Source organism: Cricetulus griseus, assembly GCF_003668045.3.
Source record: "Cricetulus griseus strain 17A/GY chromosome 1 unlocalized genomic scaffold, alternate assembly CriGri-PICRH-1.0 chr1_0, whole genome shotgun sequence".
NCBI classification, from domain to species: Eukaryota; Metazoa; Chordata; class Mammalia; order Rodentia; family Cricetidae; genus Cricetulus; species Cricetulus griseus.
In genome coordinates this window covers 47,997,917-48,017,021 of record NW_023276806.1, presented here as the reverse complement: position 1 = coordinate 48,017,021, position 19,105 = coordinate 47,997,917, and the positions used below count along the sequence as shown (strand labels likewise).

The following is a 19,105-nucleotide window of genomic DNA, read 5'->3' as shown; positions in this document are numbered from 1 at the left end:
TCTGATAGACCTGTCCACATTTGACTCGCCATCCCAGTTATCCACTGCTATCGTTCTGGTTCTCCAACTCTCCCAGGCCAAAGGGCCTTTGAGGCCGAGCAAGCTGCCCTTCAACACACCAAGTTGCAGCTTCGAGGGGCTCTGGACAGAGCAGACCCTCTTTCCGTGTCCGGAGCACCCCATCCCGCCTGCCTGCACGTTCCGGGGGGGCCTGAATCTGGCCCAGCCTGTCCCTGTAGCCAAGCCGGGCCTGGGCCAGCTCCGCCCCGAGCAGCAGCTGGGCGGCCACACCCAGCGCCGAGCTGGGTTCCTGTGAGCCAGAAGCCTCGCCCCCGACGACGTTCCAAAGGCTCTGCGGCTGCCGCCCCACCCAGCCAGGCCTCACCACCAGGATCGCTCCCGGCCAGGGCCAGCCCGCGGCGACTTTCCCGGGACCATGCTGCGCTGGCTGCGGGCCTTCGTGCTGCCCACCGCCGCCTGCCAGGACGCGGAGCCGCCCACGCGCTACGAGACGCTCTTTCGGGCGCTGGACCGCAATGGGGACGGCGTGGTGGACATCGGAGAGCTGCAGCAGGGGCTGCAGAGCCTGGGCATCCCACTGGGCCAGGACGCCGAGGAGGTGGGTCGCCACGGGGCTCTGGGGCAGCTGCAGGCGTCCCGGGGACACAACCAGGTACCGGGAGGGAGGTGGCCTGAGGCCAGGCATGGAGGAGGAACTATGCCCGCCAGCTGCCTGGAAGAGCTCCAGAGAACTGGATCCCGAAAGCGGCGGGTATTTTTCCAGATAAATTAGTGTTGCACACTTAAAACTGCCAACGCTTTCGTCCTGAGAGCATCTCTGGCTCTTGGTTCTTCACCTGCCCTGTCCTTTGCAAACACTGCATGGCTGTTCAGACTTTTGTAGGTCCCAAGTTAGGTGAAAGAGAGACTTTGTGTCTCTTCGAAGCAGCTTTGTTAAACTGCTAGAGTTTATTGTTTCAAAAAAAAAAAAACAAAAAACGGGTCTACCCAGCCTCTGGTTGAGGTAGAAAGGCCACATTCCGTTTTTATGGCGTTCTAAGTTAGTGCCCTAAGTACACACATTGATCTGAAGGGCTGACTTGTTGTAAAGCAATTGTACTTCCTCTGAGTCATGTAGATTGACATCCAGGGCCCCCTGGCAGGGTGGAGACACTGGATCTGGAATTTGTCCAGCCCACAGCCGCGCAAGAGGACACTGGCTTTCCTATTCCAAGAGGAACGTGCTTGAGTTACCGCGGGGGGCACCAACTGTTCTGTACCTATATTTAAAACTTCTCTTTCAGTGTCAATGTCCTTCATAGAGGCCTCTTTACTGTGTTCTGTTAGTAAGTTACAACTTTTTCTTTTTGGAAGCTACCCGTTTTGCCCAAAGTATTATGTATTTCATTTTTGATCTCTGTTCTTTCTCCTTCTTCACTTTAGCCGTAGGCGTGCCTACTTGATACACGGTCTGAACTAACCACCTTTGGGTACTTTTTGCTGGTCTGTTTTATTTGCCCTGGGTTGACTCATTTCCTCCTATTTCTTGAATCAAAGGCCAGACTGGGTAATTTTGAGTGATAGCATCTCTTAGCCGCTAGTAGCTGCATCTCACAGGTGTGTTGGGGTTATTTGTTTTGTTTTGTTTTTGAGACAGGGTTTTTCTGTGTAACAGCCCTGGATGACCTGGAACTCTGTAGGCCAAGCTGGCCTCAAACTCACAGAGATCAGCTTGCCTCTGACTCCCAAGTGGTGGGATTAAAGGTGTGTATCACCAGGGTCTGGCGGCTTATTTGTTTTTATTATTCTCATCCAGGTGTTTATAATCACTGGCATGATTTCTTTGACTCATCTATCATTTTAAGTGTGCTTTAAATTTCCCAGTACTTTTTTTTTTTTTTAATGAATGGAGTAGACAAAGCATCTGATGAGATTTTAAAAAGAGAGGGAGTAGCCAGGCATGATGGTACATGCCTATAATCTCAGAACTCTGGAAGCTGAGGCAGGAGAATTGGCACAATTTTCAGGTCAGCTTGGGCTCTGTCCTCCTCTCATTTAAGTCAAACCTGAGTGAACTGAAACAAACAGCAACAACAAAACTTCAAAACCCCTGACCCCCCAATAACAACTCAGATGATAAAAGGTTCATTTTCTACTTTTTCTCTTTATAACATTTGTAGTATTTCAGTTTGGGAAAACAAATGCCCATTATTTTTGTAATTAAGGGGGAAGTTATTTTTATTTTATTTTTATGTCTCCTAGAACACCTTCCAGAGAGGAGCTGGCTGTGTGTACTGCTGTTTGTGACTACTTTTATAGTTCGAGAGTGGTATTACTTACTTAATCTTTATGCCCTTCAATAGGACCAGCACTTAGGATTCACAGTTCTGTCTCACTCATTGGATCAAAGTGACATCAAAGGATTTAGGGCTAGCATCTGAAATGCACTGACATGACAGTGACCTGTCTTTTAATAATTAAAGAAAAAAGACAAAATTGAACTTTAAATCAGTTGCATTCATTACTGTTTTATAGACTTGCTTATTTATTTGTATGTGTGTACACGTGTGCTTGTGTGGGAACCATTGCTCGTATGTGGAGGTCAGAGGCCAACTCACGGGGGCGGGGTCACTTCTCTCCTCTTCCCAAGTGAACTCCGGGATGGAACTCAGGCCTTGGTGGCAAGTGCCTTTACCCTGTGTGTTGTCCTGTAGGCCCCAGTCCTTAGTGTTTCTCTTTTCATCATAAGTAGGACCAGGTAGGCAAAAACATGCTGGGGGAATTGGGATAAACATGTGGTGTGTGAAATGGTGGGGGGATTCCTTGTCCATGGGCCCACTTGCATGCCTTATTAACTGTGATCTGGACATACTTAACCCGTGTATGTTTCCACTCCAAACCATTTCTCCTCACATAGGCAGTGAATGGACCCCCTCACCTCTAGACACATACTAGGAAGATCCTCCTCCTCATTTCCCAAAAGCTTCTTCTTGGCTGGATTATGGCAGCTCTGTTGTTTTGTGCTCAAACACTCAGGGATCCTTAGTTAACCAGGCTTCAGCTTTCCCTCCTCATTCACAGAGGAGTAGGGTTTGAATAAGAGCTTCATTCAACGAAGGAGTTCCTAGAAAGTTGAGAACAGGCGGATAGGGAATTAGCCAACTGGTATTGATCAGAGGATGAGAGAACATTTGTGTTGGGGATAAGTGGCCCAGCTTGAGTTTCCCATAGAATTCAGTCACTGCCTGGAGCAGCCCAGGGACAGGATGGCCTTTCAGTGTATCAGAAGGTGCCATGGTTGGAAGTTAGCTGTGTCACGCAGCCAGGGTCCCTCGAAGGGAAATAATCCCACTCTCAATGGGCCATGAGTCCCATAATACACAAAAGTCCTCAATAATTTTCAAGATTCTAAAAGGATATGGAGACCAAAGAGGTTGTTAATTATTGCTATGCAGCATTTTTAATGATTGTATGATAAACTACTTCATGTTTAGGTAACATATTTCCAATACTCTGATTGCCATTTAGCTTACTGATAGTTTCAAAACTGTGTCAAATAAAATTACATTAGAATCCCATTGTTTTTATTTTTTCGTTTTGTTCAGTGGACTGGCATATGCCCTTGCTCACAGTCTACTGATTCTAATGCTAATCTCTTCCAAAATTACCACAGGCACATCCAGAAATGTTGTAATTGGCTACCTGGGCATCCTTTATATCTTAATCAAATTGTAATTTTAAGTCCATCATTATATCCGGGAAACCAGAGCCAATAAAATATTTCAATTTAATGACTCAGTCAAGAGCTACTGACTAAGGCATGGTTAAGTGTTGGGTATACTGAACTGAGGAGATGGTCCATTTGAGTAGACAGGGGTAAGAACTAGGGATAATTCCAAGTTTCAAGATAATACTTTGTCCCCAAGACAAATATTTACCTTGAGGGGAAATTCCTATAGAGTTTCACCAAATTTTACATCTTCATCATATTTTTAAGCTTTTTTTTTGCAATAAATTTAGCACTTAGAAGAGAACAAATATCTGTTTTTAAGCTTTTTAGATTTTATACTATGTCTCACGTTTATTTATTATATGTGCACACATGCCTGTATACCATGGTGCACACGTGGAGATCCGAGGATAACTTGCAGGAGTCAGTTCTCTCTCTGGGAATTGAGCCGGGGTCATTAGGATTGGTGGCAAGCATATTTACTTGCTGAGCCATCTTGTCAGCCCCAAGTTCCTTTTTTTTTTTTTTAATTTTCCATACGACAAATATCTGAGTAGAATGTAGAAAATAGGTGTAATGTGCACAATAGTTAATCATTGGTAAGTATTCCAGAATTACTGAGGGGAGAGAAAAGACTTTGAGGCAGGCAATCACGAGAAACAACCAAGAGCCAGCCAGATGTGAAATTGCTATGCTTCATTTTTTGATGCTATGACCTCTGTTTTCTCTTTCTAAAGTTTATTCATTGAAAATTTCAAACAGGGATACGATGCATCTTAATCCTATCCATCTCCACTCCCTCTCTTCAGCTTCCCTTAGCCCCCTCCCCAGTATATTTCCCTTTCAGCTCCAAGTCCCCTTTTGTTTAATTAACTAATAAATGCAGCCCATATGTGAAGGGGTCTGGGGTCATCCACGGGCATAGGCAACCTCCCTGTGAGCACCCCCTAAAGTAAAATGAGTCTGCCTCCCTCAGCAGCTGTCAACTGTTGGTAGCTCCTCAGCTAGGGGTGGAGCCTCAGGAACACCTCCTACTCCATGCTTGTATTTTTAACTGGCTTGTTATCATGCAGGCCTTGTGCAGTAACCACAGCTTCTGTGAGTTCATGTGAGCAGCAGGCATTTCACAGCACTCCCCAACCTCTGCTCTTATGTTCTTTGTATCCCTGCTTCCGTGATGTTACTTGAGCCCTTTGCTATGACATTAAGAGAGAAAAGTCGTGCAAGTTCTCCCGAGACTCAGGGTTATTAGGGTATGGACCCGAGTCCCCTACAAAAGCAACAAGTGCTCTTAACTGCTGAAACATCTCTCCAGACCCACAAAAGAGGGTTTTGTTGGCCATGGGGACAGGCCTTCTTTGTGTCCTGTAGAGACAAAGAGTCACAACTGATGTATCTGGGTAGAGAATACACCTCTATAGGAGGTATCCATGTGACCACACAGATAAGACCAAAGCCTTGACCAAGATAATAATAAGAACATAAAGAAAGCCAATTGACAGCATTTTCAAGGCTGGTAGGGAAGAATAAACCACAATGTTGATAATGTCGTGTAATAATAGGCAGGTAATTGATAAAATATTTCTTTTCACTTTTGGAAATTGCCCTGCTCATTATTTGCTTGTTGATATATATATATATATATATATATATATATATATATATATATATATATTTGGTTTTTCGAGACAGGGTTTCTTTCTCTGTATAACAGCCTAGGCTGGCCTTGAACTCACAGAGCTCTGTCTGCATCTTAACCAACTACTAGACAACAGGGGTTTCAGGGATACAGTGATGATTTGTTCCCCTTGGACTTGTTCACTGCTGTAGCCCCAGCTTAATGAACATTGTCTTACGCTGTTCAATAACACCAACTAAATAAACATCTTTGCACTAGGGTTTGGGGTGACTTTCAATCATTTCCACTTTATATTTGAACCTTCTAGGAATTAAATAACTTGACTAAGATCCTGAATTTAGCATTTAACCCTGGTCTAACTGATTCCATAGCCCATAAAATACCATGACTAAGCTAATGTATGATAGCCAATGATTCATATTTTACAGTGAACTTCATTTAACCCTTGCAAGCAAATCCTTTTGCCGTTTTCATAAATCCAACCAGTGACATTCACTTCATGTTTAAAAGGTAAGATTTTTGAACTCAGAGTGCACAAGAGAGGTTAAGTAGCATTTTACAGAATGTTGCTTCGTGGAAGCTTATTTATCTCCACGTGTAATAATTAGAAAAATAATTATAAATAAATGATTCTGAATCAGTTAGGGTTAAGAGTGAGGAGATAATTCAAGCAACAATCATGGTAATTTATTTACCAGGAAGAATGGGAGAAATCTAAGGCAGAGAAAGTAAAATAAAAAGATAAAGATACTTGCTGTGGCAAAGTCAGGGGACACAGCTTGTTGGGAATTTGGGAAGGAAACTAACTAAGTTTAGAATGCTCCCCTTGAGAAGGCCATATTAGACCTTACAAAGGAATCTCCCTCTTTGTTTTCTGTTGTGGGAACTCATTCAGACAATAGCCTTTGGAGTATCAGCGCATTAAGGTGTGGTCTCAGGTGCTTTGGCTAGATCCTTAGCACCACAAAAGGGGGAGTATTAACCTAATATCTCCATTGTTCAGTGAGAAATTATAATTATTTCACTGGGGTAACACCTGAAAAAATTCAAAGCAAAGCAATAAACATTGCTAAACTGTTGTTTTGCACTCAATTCTATTCCATCTGTGATTATGAAAATATGAAATGTCTTTTTTTAAGGAAAAAATAAAGAATTATAGAATAGAGGACCTAGATGATCCCTGAAATCAGTTTACCCCATTGAACCATTCTTGTTATTGAGTTCCCAAGATGTCTGTCATCTAGCACAGGTGACCCCCCATCTTTTAGTATGTGAAGGTGGGTGTGCATGTGTGCACACTTCCCCAAGTGTGTATGGAGCAAGAGGCCAATGTCGGCTGTCTTCCACTATTGCTCTTCTCCTTATCTTTTGAGACAGGGCTCTTTCTGAACCTGGAGCTCATCACTTGGATAGACTGGGCACTGAGACCCTGGAATCTTCCTATTTCTGAATTTCCAGTGCTGATATTTCAGAAGTGTGCCACCATGCCCAGCTTTCTGTGTGATGCTGGGTATCCAAACACAGGCCCTGATACTTCTACAGCAAGTGCTGAGCCATATGCCTATGGCATATCTTAAAGGTATATTTACATAAGCCTATAGCCATTCCCAGGTGCTTTTATTAAAATCTTCACACAGTAGACGAGGCAAGTGAGGTCTACCAGCTCTTACAAGGGCACTAATCCCATTCATGAGGACTCCACTCTTATGAACTAATTACTCACGAAAACCCTACTTTTGGCTACCATCACATAAGGGAAGCTAACATCTGCATGGAAACTGAGTGGCACAGACATTTTGTCCATACAGTGATCTTCTCAGCTTCTAAGGTCCCAGGCTCCCAGACTCCAAGTGTCTCCTAAGAAAGTCACAGTAGGAGCTCTGCCTGTGATATTATGGCAAACAACTTAGTCTTAATAATGCCTGGAACTTCTCAAGCTAACTGAATAAATTTATTTAGATTGCTAGCATGAACCTGGGTTCAGGAACACCTGATTCTCTCCAGTCCCATACCCTCTCTCTCTTCCATATACTCACAAAATATTGTCACAAAAATAAGTGTGACCCCCAAAGTGTAAATTCATTCTGGATGCACCTCCCATTATTACTTTGTATTGCCTCATTTGTAAGTCCAGATTTCAGAAGTGCAGGCTGCTGTACTCTTTCAAAGTCTTCTCAGCATATGAACAGATTCCCACACAGATTCCTCGACTCTTCAATGTTGTGCTGTGTTACTCATTAAACATTAAATTTCAGATTATTTCTTCCATCTCCAGTGTCCTAACTGTGTCTTATTTTCATCAGAGTATTTCAGATAATACCCAAATTTTGGGGCTATCTTTTAAAATGTTCTAGTGTAACCTTTGACTTAAAAACAAAACAAAAAGCTAGAAGGAGGGTGCAGAAACAGATGATGAAAAAGGGCAGAGGAGAATACAATGACATTCAACGCCGGAAAACTAGAAATGTGTGGGAAATTAATAGCGACAAAGCACTGGTCCCTGTTCCTCAGACCACCATGGCTCCCAGCCATCCATAACACCAGTTCCAGGGGACTCGGTGCCCTTTACTGACCTACTCCAGGACCAGAACACATGACATGCACATAAATGCACAAGCAGACAAAACACACATAAAATAAATACATCTAAACATGAACAAAAAAATCCTCTTTTGTGGGATAATTCATTCACGATTGGGCCACAACAGGTTTTGTGAAACAGCCTTCCACGTTAGGCCCCTGCTCACCAGCTCTTGGGAAAGTGTCTATTGCACAGTTTACAGAGGTACCTAGGTTTAACTGTGGTGTAACCTCCTCCTTGAGGGAGCCTATCTAGGTTGTGATGGCCTTTTTGTCTTGCTCTCAGCACTTAGTGTGATGAGAAGTATAGAGCCAAAGGTAACGAGAGTGGCAGAATTAAATTTTCCTTATGAATTTTAATATCTAATTAAAATATTTATTATCAACTAATACCTAATTAAAAATATTTATTTTTGAGTGAAGTTCTCATGCTTTAGCTCAGGCTGGCCTTGCGTTCAGGAGCCTTCTATCTGATCCTGGTGTGAGGTGTGTGCCATCTTACTGGGCGATATTCAATTTTTTTGTTTTTTGTTTTTAAAATTATTCAGTTTGAAAAATAATTTATGTAAAAGCAGGGAGGTGTTCTGTGGAACTGCACTTCCATACTTGTCCTGGAGCAGAATGGGGGTCACACGTGCATGAAGAAGGGGTTCAGGGTTTCCCTGGCTCTGGAGGGTAAGCATTAAAAAGCCACAGATACAGTAACAGTATCTCCCGCCTTCTTGTTGGGAGTCCAGCTGCCTTAACATCTGGCCATTTGGGGATTATCCTCTGGGTGCCTCTCAACAGGTGCCTGGATGGAGCAGTTTTGCCCCCTGAGTGACTATAGATATTGGGTGAAAATAAAAGATTAACAAAAAAAGAAAAAAAGGGGTGGGAGGTGGAGATGGAGGGAACAGAGAAATAGCCCACCTGGGCTATTTTCTGTTTGTTTTCAGTCTTTATGACTGCCAGTCTGGGGTGCTTCACCTCTAAAAAGAGGATTCCTGGGCAGGTGCAACTTGCCTACTGACTGAAAATGGTTGGCTTACACCGAACCTGAAGCCCAGTAGTGGAGCGATTAGTGATTTTCTAGCATGTGCATGTTCTAACATATTCCTTCCCCAGCACCCCAGAAAACAATGACAAACCACACACAGACGTCCAAAAGTGGTCAGGTGACCTCTATTCCTAGAGCAGCAGCCTAGTTCCGCTCTACTCCAGCATTTTTCAAAACAGACAAAACAAAACAAGACAAAACACAAACTTCCTTTTTAAACAATCTTGTGTTGGGATCTCTAAAAGTGGTGGCGGGGTAGGGCTGCTTCTGTCTTGGGTCCTGTTGAACCTAGGGTGGAGGCAGGAGGCCGGACCTCCTATTAGCGGACTTGGGGGTGGAACCCCTCTCGCCCAATAGCGCGCTGGTTCTTGCTCTGCACGCGCTCCTGCAGTCAGTCCCAAGACGGTTAGGATGGGGCACTCTCCTTCCAATGCGGTAACCCCCACAGATGCTTTGCCTTTGGCCCCTTTCTCTCAGCGTGGACATACATCCTCTTTGTCCTATCCTGGGGACTTCTGCCCCTGGAGCAGTCAGAGGGGCATAGCCGGGGTCACCCTGGCAGCAGGGGACATTGCAGATGGACTCCCTCTATGAAGACCTCTTTTTGTATCTGGACTATGATAGAGATGGAACTGTGGACGTCTCTGAACTTCAGGAAGGCCTGGAAGATTTAGGGGTCATTCAGACTCAGGTGGGCGTCAGGAAGCTCAGAATGATGTCGGCGCCTGGACCTCTAGAGAGGCCTCCTGAAGCCGACTGAAGCCTAATTCATACGTTCCCAAACCTGACCTGGGTCCTTTGAGGTGCTTGCTGGGTTAGCCCTGCTTCTGTTTATTGAGAATCATCCAGGGGCTAGGGACGTAGGTAGTAGGCAGAGTGCTCCATTCAATTGCCAGTACCGTATACCACATTGTGCAGCAGGCCTCTAATCCCAGCACCGAGGATGGGGAGGTGGGACCATTAGAAGTTCAAGGTCATCCTCACAGCTAATATCCTCAAGAATATTTCTCAGTTTTTTTTTTTTTTTTTTTTTTTTTTTTTTTTTTTTTTTGGTGGCTATAATAAAATTTCCACCTTCTGATTGCTTTTGCTGCTGGCTACAGTTCTGGTTTTTTTGGGGGTGGGTCAAGTTGTTCAGTGTTCTCACCTGTCACCGGAGAACTAGATTAATAGCTTTGGCACATCTTAGTTACTTTCCCACTGCTGTGAAGACACACTATGACTAAGGCAACTTATAAAAGCATTCAGTTGGGGACTTGCTTACAGTTTCCGAGGGTGAAACCATGGCCATTATGGTGGAGAGCATAGCAGCAGGCAGACAGCCAGGAGCTGGAGAAGTAGCTGAGAGTTTATATCTTATCCAAAAGTTGGAGGCAGGGAGAGAGAACTAGCTTTGAATTGCATGAGTTCTTGAAACCTCAAAGCCCACCCTCAGTGACGCATTTCCAATAAGGCCACGCCTCCTAATCCTTCTCAAACAGCGTGGACCAAGCATTCAAATATATGAGCCTATGGAGGCCATCCTTATGCAAACTGCCACAGTATAATGGGCCCAAGATGTGCCACAGGTTAGAGAAGAACATTCACTCCACATGAGTTGGGGGCTCAGTGGGAGTTGGGAACAATTATGCTTTATGTTCCTAAGGGGGTGAACTTAGTTAGAATCCTCCTCAATATATTAGCTGTGTAGATTTTGGAGTCTTTATTTGAAGAATCCATTTGTCAACCAGTTGTCTTTAAAGTATATTCCATATGCCAAGCACTGCACTGTGGTGTCTGTGTCTTTTGCTGTGGTTGGGATAAATATTTCTCAAAAGTGTTCCTTTTAATGACTTGGTACTCAGTGAGTCTACTAGGGAGTGGTGCTGGAACTTCTAAGAACTGTCTTAAAAGTGGGAACTTCAAGAGTTGGAAATTTCCCATACGGAGGTGGATGTTGGGATCCTGGTCTCTCTTCTTTCAAAAATATGATGTGTATTTACTTATTTGATGCCAATTAGCCTTTCAAAAGGATTCCTGATTTTGCCATAAACAACTTAAGTTCTTTGAAGCCCACACATTGCTTTTCAACATTTTATTTTCCTGCAAATATTTTTTGCAAATGGTGTGAGGCTTTGCATATTCACTTACCAAGAGAGAGCCTTTCCCAGGGCGCTGCACCAACCACATGGAACATTCTATTTTAAAAGAACTCTTGGGCTTTTTCTCAGGTAAAGGTCACATCCAAGAAGTTCTACTGTGTGGGTTCTCATACGTCTGTAGAAGAAATTTCATTAATATGGATTGAGAATTTAACTTTTTATTTTTTAATTAATTTTTTAAATAGAAATATACATTGTATAGTATGAGGTGCAAAAGTTACCTTTTTAGTATGAAAAATAGTGCATTTGAAGCGATGATTTTCTTTTGTTACTCTGTAAGTAGGAGAGACCGAATATACCAACAGATCATGGCAGGGCCATAGATAAAAACAGACATTGATTCAGCACGTACAGCCAGGAAACCTGGTCCTTATAAGTGTCAGGCTTGGAGGAAGATAGTTAATGTCTCCAGTGACAGTCCAGGAAGTTGCACAGTAGCTTCAGTAAAAGCCCCTCCCCCAATGTCTAGGACTTGATTAATCACACTGACAGTTATCCTAATTTTGGTTCCCATTTTCAATTTAGGATTAACTAAAGACAGTTCTGCCACTGCATATAACCACAGTGGATTCTCTGCTCCTGGCTAGCCAGCCTGTACTCATCCCTTCACATAGCAGATCTCCCCCTTTTCCACCACAAAGCTTCCCATAGTGAAAAGTCCCATCTTTGGGTCTATATAAAACACAAATGGACATAACAGCAAGCTCAGAAGAAATGGCCCCGGTTTTTGTTGTCAAAAGAGGGGCCTTAGTCTTCATGTAATTATAAAATTGGCACCATCTACTGCTTGTGAAACTCTGGGGAAAGGTTGCAGAGCCATGCTACAATGGATGCTAACACATCTGGCCCAAACTGGAAGCCTATACAATTAGTTCAATACTTTAGCCCACACTAACAATCTCTCGTTTTTTTCCTGTAGAAAATATTCTTTACTGGTGATGTCAACAAAGATGGGAAGCTGGACTTTGGAGAATTTATGAAATACCTGAAAGACCATGAGAAGAAAATGAAGTTAGCATTTAGAAGCTTGGACAAGAACAATGATGGTGTGTCCACTTCTTATGAAAAGTTGCCTTTATGCTTTCCAAGTCTAAGATATTCTTAATCTCTCCAGATGGCTGTTATTTGTGTTATTACTTATTTTGTTAATGAGATTGAGAGTTCATTCATTTTTAAGGTTTTATTTTATTTTTAGTTGTGTGTTTGTGTGTATGTGTGGGGTGGGGGGTTGTGTGCACATGAGTACAGGTGCCTGCAGACCCCCTGGAGCTGTAGTCATAGGTGGTTCTGAGCCAGCCAGCGTGTCCACTCCAGGAAACTAGAATCATACCACAGGAAATAGAGGTGAAAATTTAACAATACATTTTCATAATGTAGACAGTTCCCTCTTCACTTATTGCTTCATATATATTTTGAAACAATTTATCATTACAGGTTCATATTTTTAATCATCAGAATTCCTTAATTTGAACATATGTAGTTTATTTTCTCATCATTTGTGGGCTTTGTACTGGTGAATATTACTAGTTGCTAAAATTTAACCTCAGAAATAATCCCAAATGTGTATTCATAGCCATGTACAGAACAGTAAAAACTTTGAGTTGCTAGTTGAGCCTAGTTGAGACATAACAAGGATAAGGAGACATTCTTGATTCTTTAAACACAAGGTGATATGCTTTTTTATTTTAGATCTTAGACAGTAAGCAATTGTCTTTTTCAAGATCTGTTTTGTATTATGCATTTTGCATCTTTGTACATCATTTGGTGGATAATATTTTACTTTATAAAATGCTCCCAAAATGTGGTGCTAGTATCTCCAAGAAAGTCATGGTGTGTGTCATAGAAATGTAGATTTCTTAGAAAAGCTTTCTGAGAGTTCAGTGTCAGTGAATCAGCAATGCACAATCATGCAGTGTCTGGACAGAAACCCGAGAAGACCTTAAGTCAGTTGGTGAAAACGTTTTGATAGACGCTCGTGCAGGAACGGGCTCCTGAGTCCCCCGCAGGGCCAGTAGGTTTTCATTTGCTGCGTCGGTGTCTGCAGTAACTTTACAGAACACAGCTGCTGCACAGCGGGACCACTAAGTCTTTTAGGAGTGTGGCCCAGGGGAATGCTGGGAGGGATCTGAAGCGCAGAACTGCTGAAACAATGCCCTCTTTGGCCCCCAACACCGTCCAGATTCCCCTGCCATTTTCCTCTCTCTGGGTGGATCCCCTCAGCACCCTCTTGCTTCTTTAGGTCCCTCCCTCAGAGGATGTCTTCTCTTGCCCTTGTCCTCTGTGTGGCTCCTTTTCCCCGAGGAGCTTGCTGTCCACACAGCTGTGGTAGCAGAGCCTCTTTGTGTGGTTTCAGCCCCACCGGGACTCTCATGAGTATGTGAGCCACTTGAGGGAAGAGCCGGGGTGCTTGTGTTTATGGTGTGTGTCCTGTTTCCTCTCTCCCTTTCTCCTGATCTGTCCCATCTACCATGTGTTCTGATTCCCCTTGTCATTTTTTCTCTCTTCCGCCGGTTTTCTGTCCTTACTGTTTTCACTGCCAACAGCTCTGAGCTCTTTGGCTCAATGTCTGCATTTCCTGCTCTCTCTTCACCTTGGTCACATGTGACTCTTTGCTTAGTGAATGCCCCTTTACTTGTTAGAATGTGGATACAGGCACTTTTAAAAGGACAGTTCCTGGTTTAATGCAGTTTGTCTCATAGAAGATCAGGATTTAGACCTCTCTCCTGTTGCTTCTAACTCTCATCACTCAGCAAGGCCATGGGAGCGATTGGCGTCCTATTTGGAGGAATATCACTGTTTATCCACTAGGCTTTAGGAATCAAATAATATGTGTACATTTTAATGTGGAAAATTTGAGTACTGATGCCACAACATGCCTTTAAGAAGATTGCTGGCTTACTCAAATGATTAGTTCCACCGTCACCATTCAGAAGTATTCTCAGGTTCTGAGCCTGACCTCACACTGTTTTCATTGTTTGAAGGGAAAATCGAGCCGTCAGAAATTGTCCAGTCTCTCCAGATGCTGGGTTTGAATCTTTCTGAAAAGCAAGCCAAGTTGATTCTTCAGAGGTGAGCCAACACACTGCTTTAACATCTTGTGTTTCATGCCGGTTTCTGAGTGTCGCTTTCCAATACCTCTCTGCTTCTCAGCATACCTACACGTGCCTACTGTCTTTCCTTCTTTTATTTCCTTTCCATTTCTATGTCAACACATTGTCTACTGTGCAGGGATAGGAGAAGGGTGCTTAAACTGGACTGGTCTCTTCTTGCAAGGCTCCAGGAGCACTGGGACAGCAGTGAGTCTTGTCTAGGAGCAAAGGGTTTTGGTGTTACTTTAAACATTTACTTTATTTTATATGTACTGGGTATTTTGTCTGCATGTTTGTCTGTGCATCGCTTGCATGCCTTGTGCCTGTGGAGCACAGGAGAGGTGTTAGGTCCCCGGGAAGAGGCTGATAGGGATAAGAGGCAGATGGGAGACAGAAAGCTTTGGCAGCCCAGGAGCAGGAGCAGAGAAAGCTCCCTCCGGGAGACAGATTTCAGTGAATCGGTTCAATTTTATTCCAAAGCATAAGTAATATATAGGATTGGGAAGCCTGCAGACGAAGTGGCATGCTCCTATCATAAGGCTTACTATGTGGCAGCAGGGTCCTAAAGCAGAGCTCCTAGCGCAAGTCTTCTCAGCAGGGCTCTGTGCCAATGGTCAAACTAAAGATGAATCAGGCATCTGGTTTAGAGACAGCTTTTAGATAAGGTCAGCCTCCAGGCCCAGGGACATTCTCCAGATAAGGGCAGGTAGAGAGCAGGAAGCTTTGCTGAAGGCCTAGCTCCATGCTGCTAGGCCATGGGGAGGCTGCTAATTCTGACCAGCCAGCAATGTTTTCCAGCAACAGATGGCTGTGAGCCACCATGTGTGTGCTGGGACCTGAGCCCAGGTCCTCTGGAAGAGCACTTGGAACTTTCCAACTCTGAACTTTCTCTCCAGCCCCTGGCATATTACTTTTTAAATGAATGTGGTTTCTTCCTTGTTTTTAAAAAGGATTAGCATATGTTAACTCTCTAAGGTAATGAGATTCGCTATGACACCTTGTGCCTCAGTCACAGCCATCAGTCTCTCTCATCCTACTTCCCTCTGGCTGGCCTTCTCTCAAATAGCACCCCCTCTACTTACATCTTTAAAAAATACTTTGATTCTGCATGACTGAAAACTTGTAATATTTGTTTCTCTGAACCTGGCTTATTTCTTATCATGATCACCTCCAGTTCCATCCATTTCCCTGCAAATGACATGATTTTTGTCTTTTATTTTATAGTGGTCATCTCTCTCTCTCTCTCTCTCTCTCTCTCTCTCTCTCTGTGTGTGTGTGTGTGTGTGTGTGTGTGTGTGTGTGTGTGTGTGTGTGTGTTTGCCCCTTCATCTGTTTCTTGATGGACATCTAGACTGATTCTGTTCTTGGCTACTGTGAGTAGTGCAGCAATAAACACAGATAAGAAAGAACCTCTGAGGTGTCTTGACTTAGAGTCCTTGGGGCACATTCCCAGAAGCGGAATAGTATGCTCACATGCTGGTTCTAGTTTTGGTTTATGGCGGAATCTTCACGTTGATTTCCACAGTGGCTGCACTAATTCACATTCTTATTACTAGTGTGAAGTTTTCTTTCCCTCCTGGACCCACTGTTCTTGCTTTCTATATGTTAGCCTTTTTGAATGGGCTAAGGTAGGCATCAATGTGATTTTAATTTTCATTTCCCTGTTTTCATATATTTATTGCCCATTTATGCATCTTCTCTTGAGAACTGTCCAGCTCGTCCTGCCACTTATTGATTACACTATGTGTGGTTTTTTTGGTGTTTAATTACAATTTTTCTTTCTCATTTTTGTATTTTGTTAGAAAGGCTTCCTTTTGAGAAGCATCAGGTGTCTGTGGTCAGCTGGGCCTATTCCTGGGCACTCTGTTCTAACTTCTTGATCTAAGTGTCTGTTTTTGAATTAGTACTATGCTGCTGCTGTTGCTATGGCTTTGTAGTATGATTTAAAATCAGATTGGGGGGTACCTCGAGCATTACTCTGCTTGCTCAGAATTGGTTTAGCTATTTGGAGTCTTATATGAATTTTACATATGTTTTGTTTAAATTTTAAGATTGTTTCTTCCGAGTTCTATGAGGAATGCCATTCGAATTTCACTAGGGATTAAACTAAATATGTAGATTGTATTTTAGAAATATGGTGATTTGAATAATAGTAAGTTTGTCAATCCCTGAGCATGGAGGCTCTTTCCATCTTTTAATGTCCATTTCTTTCTTCAGTGTTTTGTACATAAAACTTTGGTTAAGGAGATTTTTCACTTTCTTGGTTAGGTTTGTTCCTAGTATTTATTTATTTGCAGCTATTGCGAAGGAGATGGTTCGTAATATGTTTTGAATATGTTTGTTTTGAATATGTTTGTTATTGGTCTATAGAAAAGCTACTGGTGTTTACAAGTCAGTTTTGTATTCTACTAATCCACTGAAGGTGTCACCAGACCTAAGGGCTTTCTGATAGAATCTTCAGGGTCTTTTAAACATAGGGTCATGATGGCAGCTTAAAGGAAATCCACAAACACCCAGATAAAGAATTAGCAGATATTTATTTGGGGAACACTCACACAATGATGGTTAGTAACCACCGAGGTCTCCTGGAGATGCAGCCCCCACCTTTCAAGATGCTCAACCCAAGAGAGAGAGAGCAATCGAACTCCTCCTGTTGCTTATAAGGGGTCATGATCACACTGAAGCCACACCCTAAGGTGTGGCCAGTACCTCTAGTGGAACAAGATGCCACTACAAGATCATATGATCTGAAACTCTGATTTCTTTCTTTTGCCTTATTACTCTTGCTAAAACTTCAGACACTGTATTAAACAAGAGTGGAGATACTAGACACCTTGGCCTGTTCCTAGTTTTTGAGGCAGTTCTTTCATTTAATCCCATTCAATATAAAGTCAGCTATAGGTTTGTCACATGTAGCCTTTATTATGTTGAGATACAATCCTTCTGCCACTAGCTTTTTTAGGACTTTTATCATAGAGAGATGTAAAATTTTGTCAAACATTCCTCTTGTATCTATTGAGAAGAATATGTGATTTCTGTCCTTGGTTCTAGTTCTACTATGTGCTAGATTACTTTATTGGCTTGTGTATGTTGAAAAGTTTTTAAAATTATTTTACGTGTATGGGTGTTTTGCTGGTGTGTATGTATGTGTGTGCACGCTCGTGTGTGTGTGTGTGTGTGTGTGTGTGTGTGTGTGTGTGTGTGTGTGTGTGTGTGTGTGCTCGTGCGTGTGCACATGCCATGTGTATGCAGTGCCCATAGAGGCAAGAACAGGGCATCAGATCTTCTGGAACAGCAGTTACATACAATTGTGAGCTGCTATATAGGTGCTGGATTGAACCCAGAGCCTCTGGAAGAACAGCTAGTGCTTTTAACTTCCAAAGCCATCTTTCCTGCCTGCTTCTTAAATCCTCGGAATAAAACTAACTTCATCACAGTGCAGAATCTTTTAAATGTGTTATTGTCTTCAAGTTTACATGCAAATAAATAGTCGAGGATTTTTTTCATCGTAACGAAACTGTTAGTTTTTTGAAAAGTCAAAGGAGATTGTCAAACCCTTAGCAAAGTGTGGGTTTTCTTCCTCTCTTGTTTAAGAGCAGATAGTATTAAGAATAAAGCTAATTCTAACCCTGAGTTCAACAATAGATCCAAGTGCATTACCAGTCAGCTTATATGCTGTATAGCAAAATGCCACAGATGGACACATGTTTTCCAACAACATGGGTCAGAGTGGACATCAAGGGTACTTTGACTTAAAAACATTAAAGTTGTGGGATGACAGAAGTGGTGGCACACGCCTTTAATCCCAGTACTCGGGAGGCAAGGGCAAGAGGATCTCTGTGAGTTCGAGGCCAGCCTGGTCTACAGAATGAGTTCCAGGACAGCCAGAGCTACATAGTGACACCCTGTCTTGAAAAACAAAAACAAACAAATGAAAAAAATAGTTGTGTGCTATTTCTAAGGTGACACTTGCCTCATAGACAATGTTCATGAAAGCAAAGTTGGGAGTTGGGATTTGATGCTGAACCATTGCACATAAAACAGAAAATATAGATAAAATCAAAGCTGCTAATGCAATCCAGAATACATTTTAAACACAAGCAGTGATTAGTATTCTTAGCCAATATTGACACCTTTGCACTGGGGCAAGCAAAAGTCGAAGTATAATTTCATATAAGCTCATTAAAGTTGAAAATGGTACTGAAAATATAATAAGTATCTGAAAATTGTATTTTATTTTTGTATGATGCCTGCATGCATCACTGTCATATAAATTATGGAATAAAATTTGAGGAAGGACCAAAATATCTTTTTCATATATGTTAATTCAATACATTCACCTGTCACTTTAAAGTAGTTATCTGTATTGAACAATGCAATCAAACCCAGAATGATTTTGCATTGTTCTGGAAAATCTTATAGAACAGGCTTTCTGTCAAGAAGCTCATTAAAACAAAACAAGACAAAAAACCCTCAGAGTTTGTAATACTGCTTACACTTGTAAGATGACAGAGAGCTAAGTTTAGAATTGAAGAGATACCACGATTTCTCAAAACTCAAGTAATGAGGCATTAGGAATTTGATTTCTTAGAATCACTGTTAATTTTCTTATCCTGGTGAAAATTGGAGAAGAAAATTGATAGCATATTTAGACTGCATTTCAAAAATCACACCCCAATGTTTCCGTCTTTGGATATTAAGAAAAAATTCCCTGAGCTTTTGAGAGGGAAAAAAATGTGCCATGAATTCACTCATTCATACCTCTCAATATTTCATTGTCCAGTTTTTGTATTTTTTAGCCTAGTGACTTTGAGTTTGACAGAATGCTAAAGGCAGTCTGTAGTGGGTTTTCTCTGTAATATTTGGATATGGTTTTCTCCAAATAGT

At 42.3% G+C, this 19,105-nt stretch overlaps 1 protein-coding gene across 1 annotated transcript in view; it reads left to right on the top strand.

Moving 5' to 3' along the window:
• The first annotated feature begins 317 nt into the window (after nucleotides 1-317).
• The window catches only part of Slc25a24 (solute carrier family 25 member 24), a 36,804-nt gene continuing 18,016 nt past the window's right edge, over nucleotides 318-19,105 (top strand). Inside the window, exons 1-3 of the mRNA XM_027395540.2 lie at nucleotides 318-619; nucleotides 12,049-12,175; nucleotides 14,111-14,198. Of these exons, the coding sequence (XP_027251341.1) occupies nucleotides 437-619; nucleotides 12,049-12,175; nucleotides 14,111-14,198 (398 nt within the window). The 5' untranslated portion in view covers nucleotides 318-436. The remainder of the gene's footprint in view (nucleotides 620-12,048; nucleotides 12,176-14,110; nucleotides 14,199-19,105) is intronic.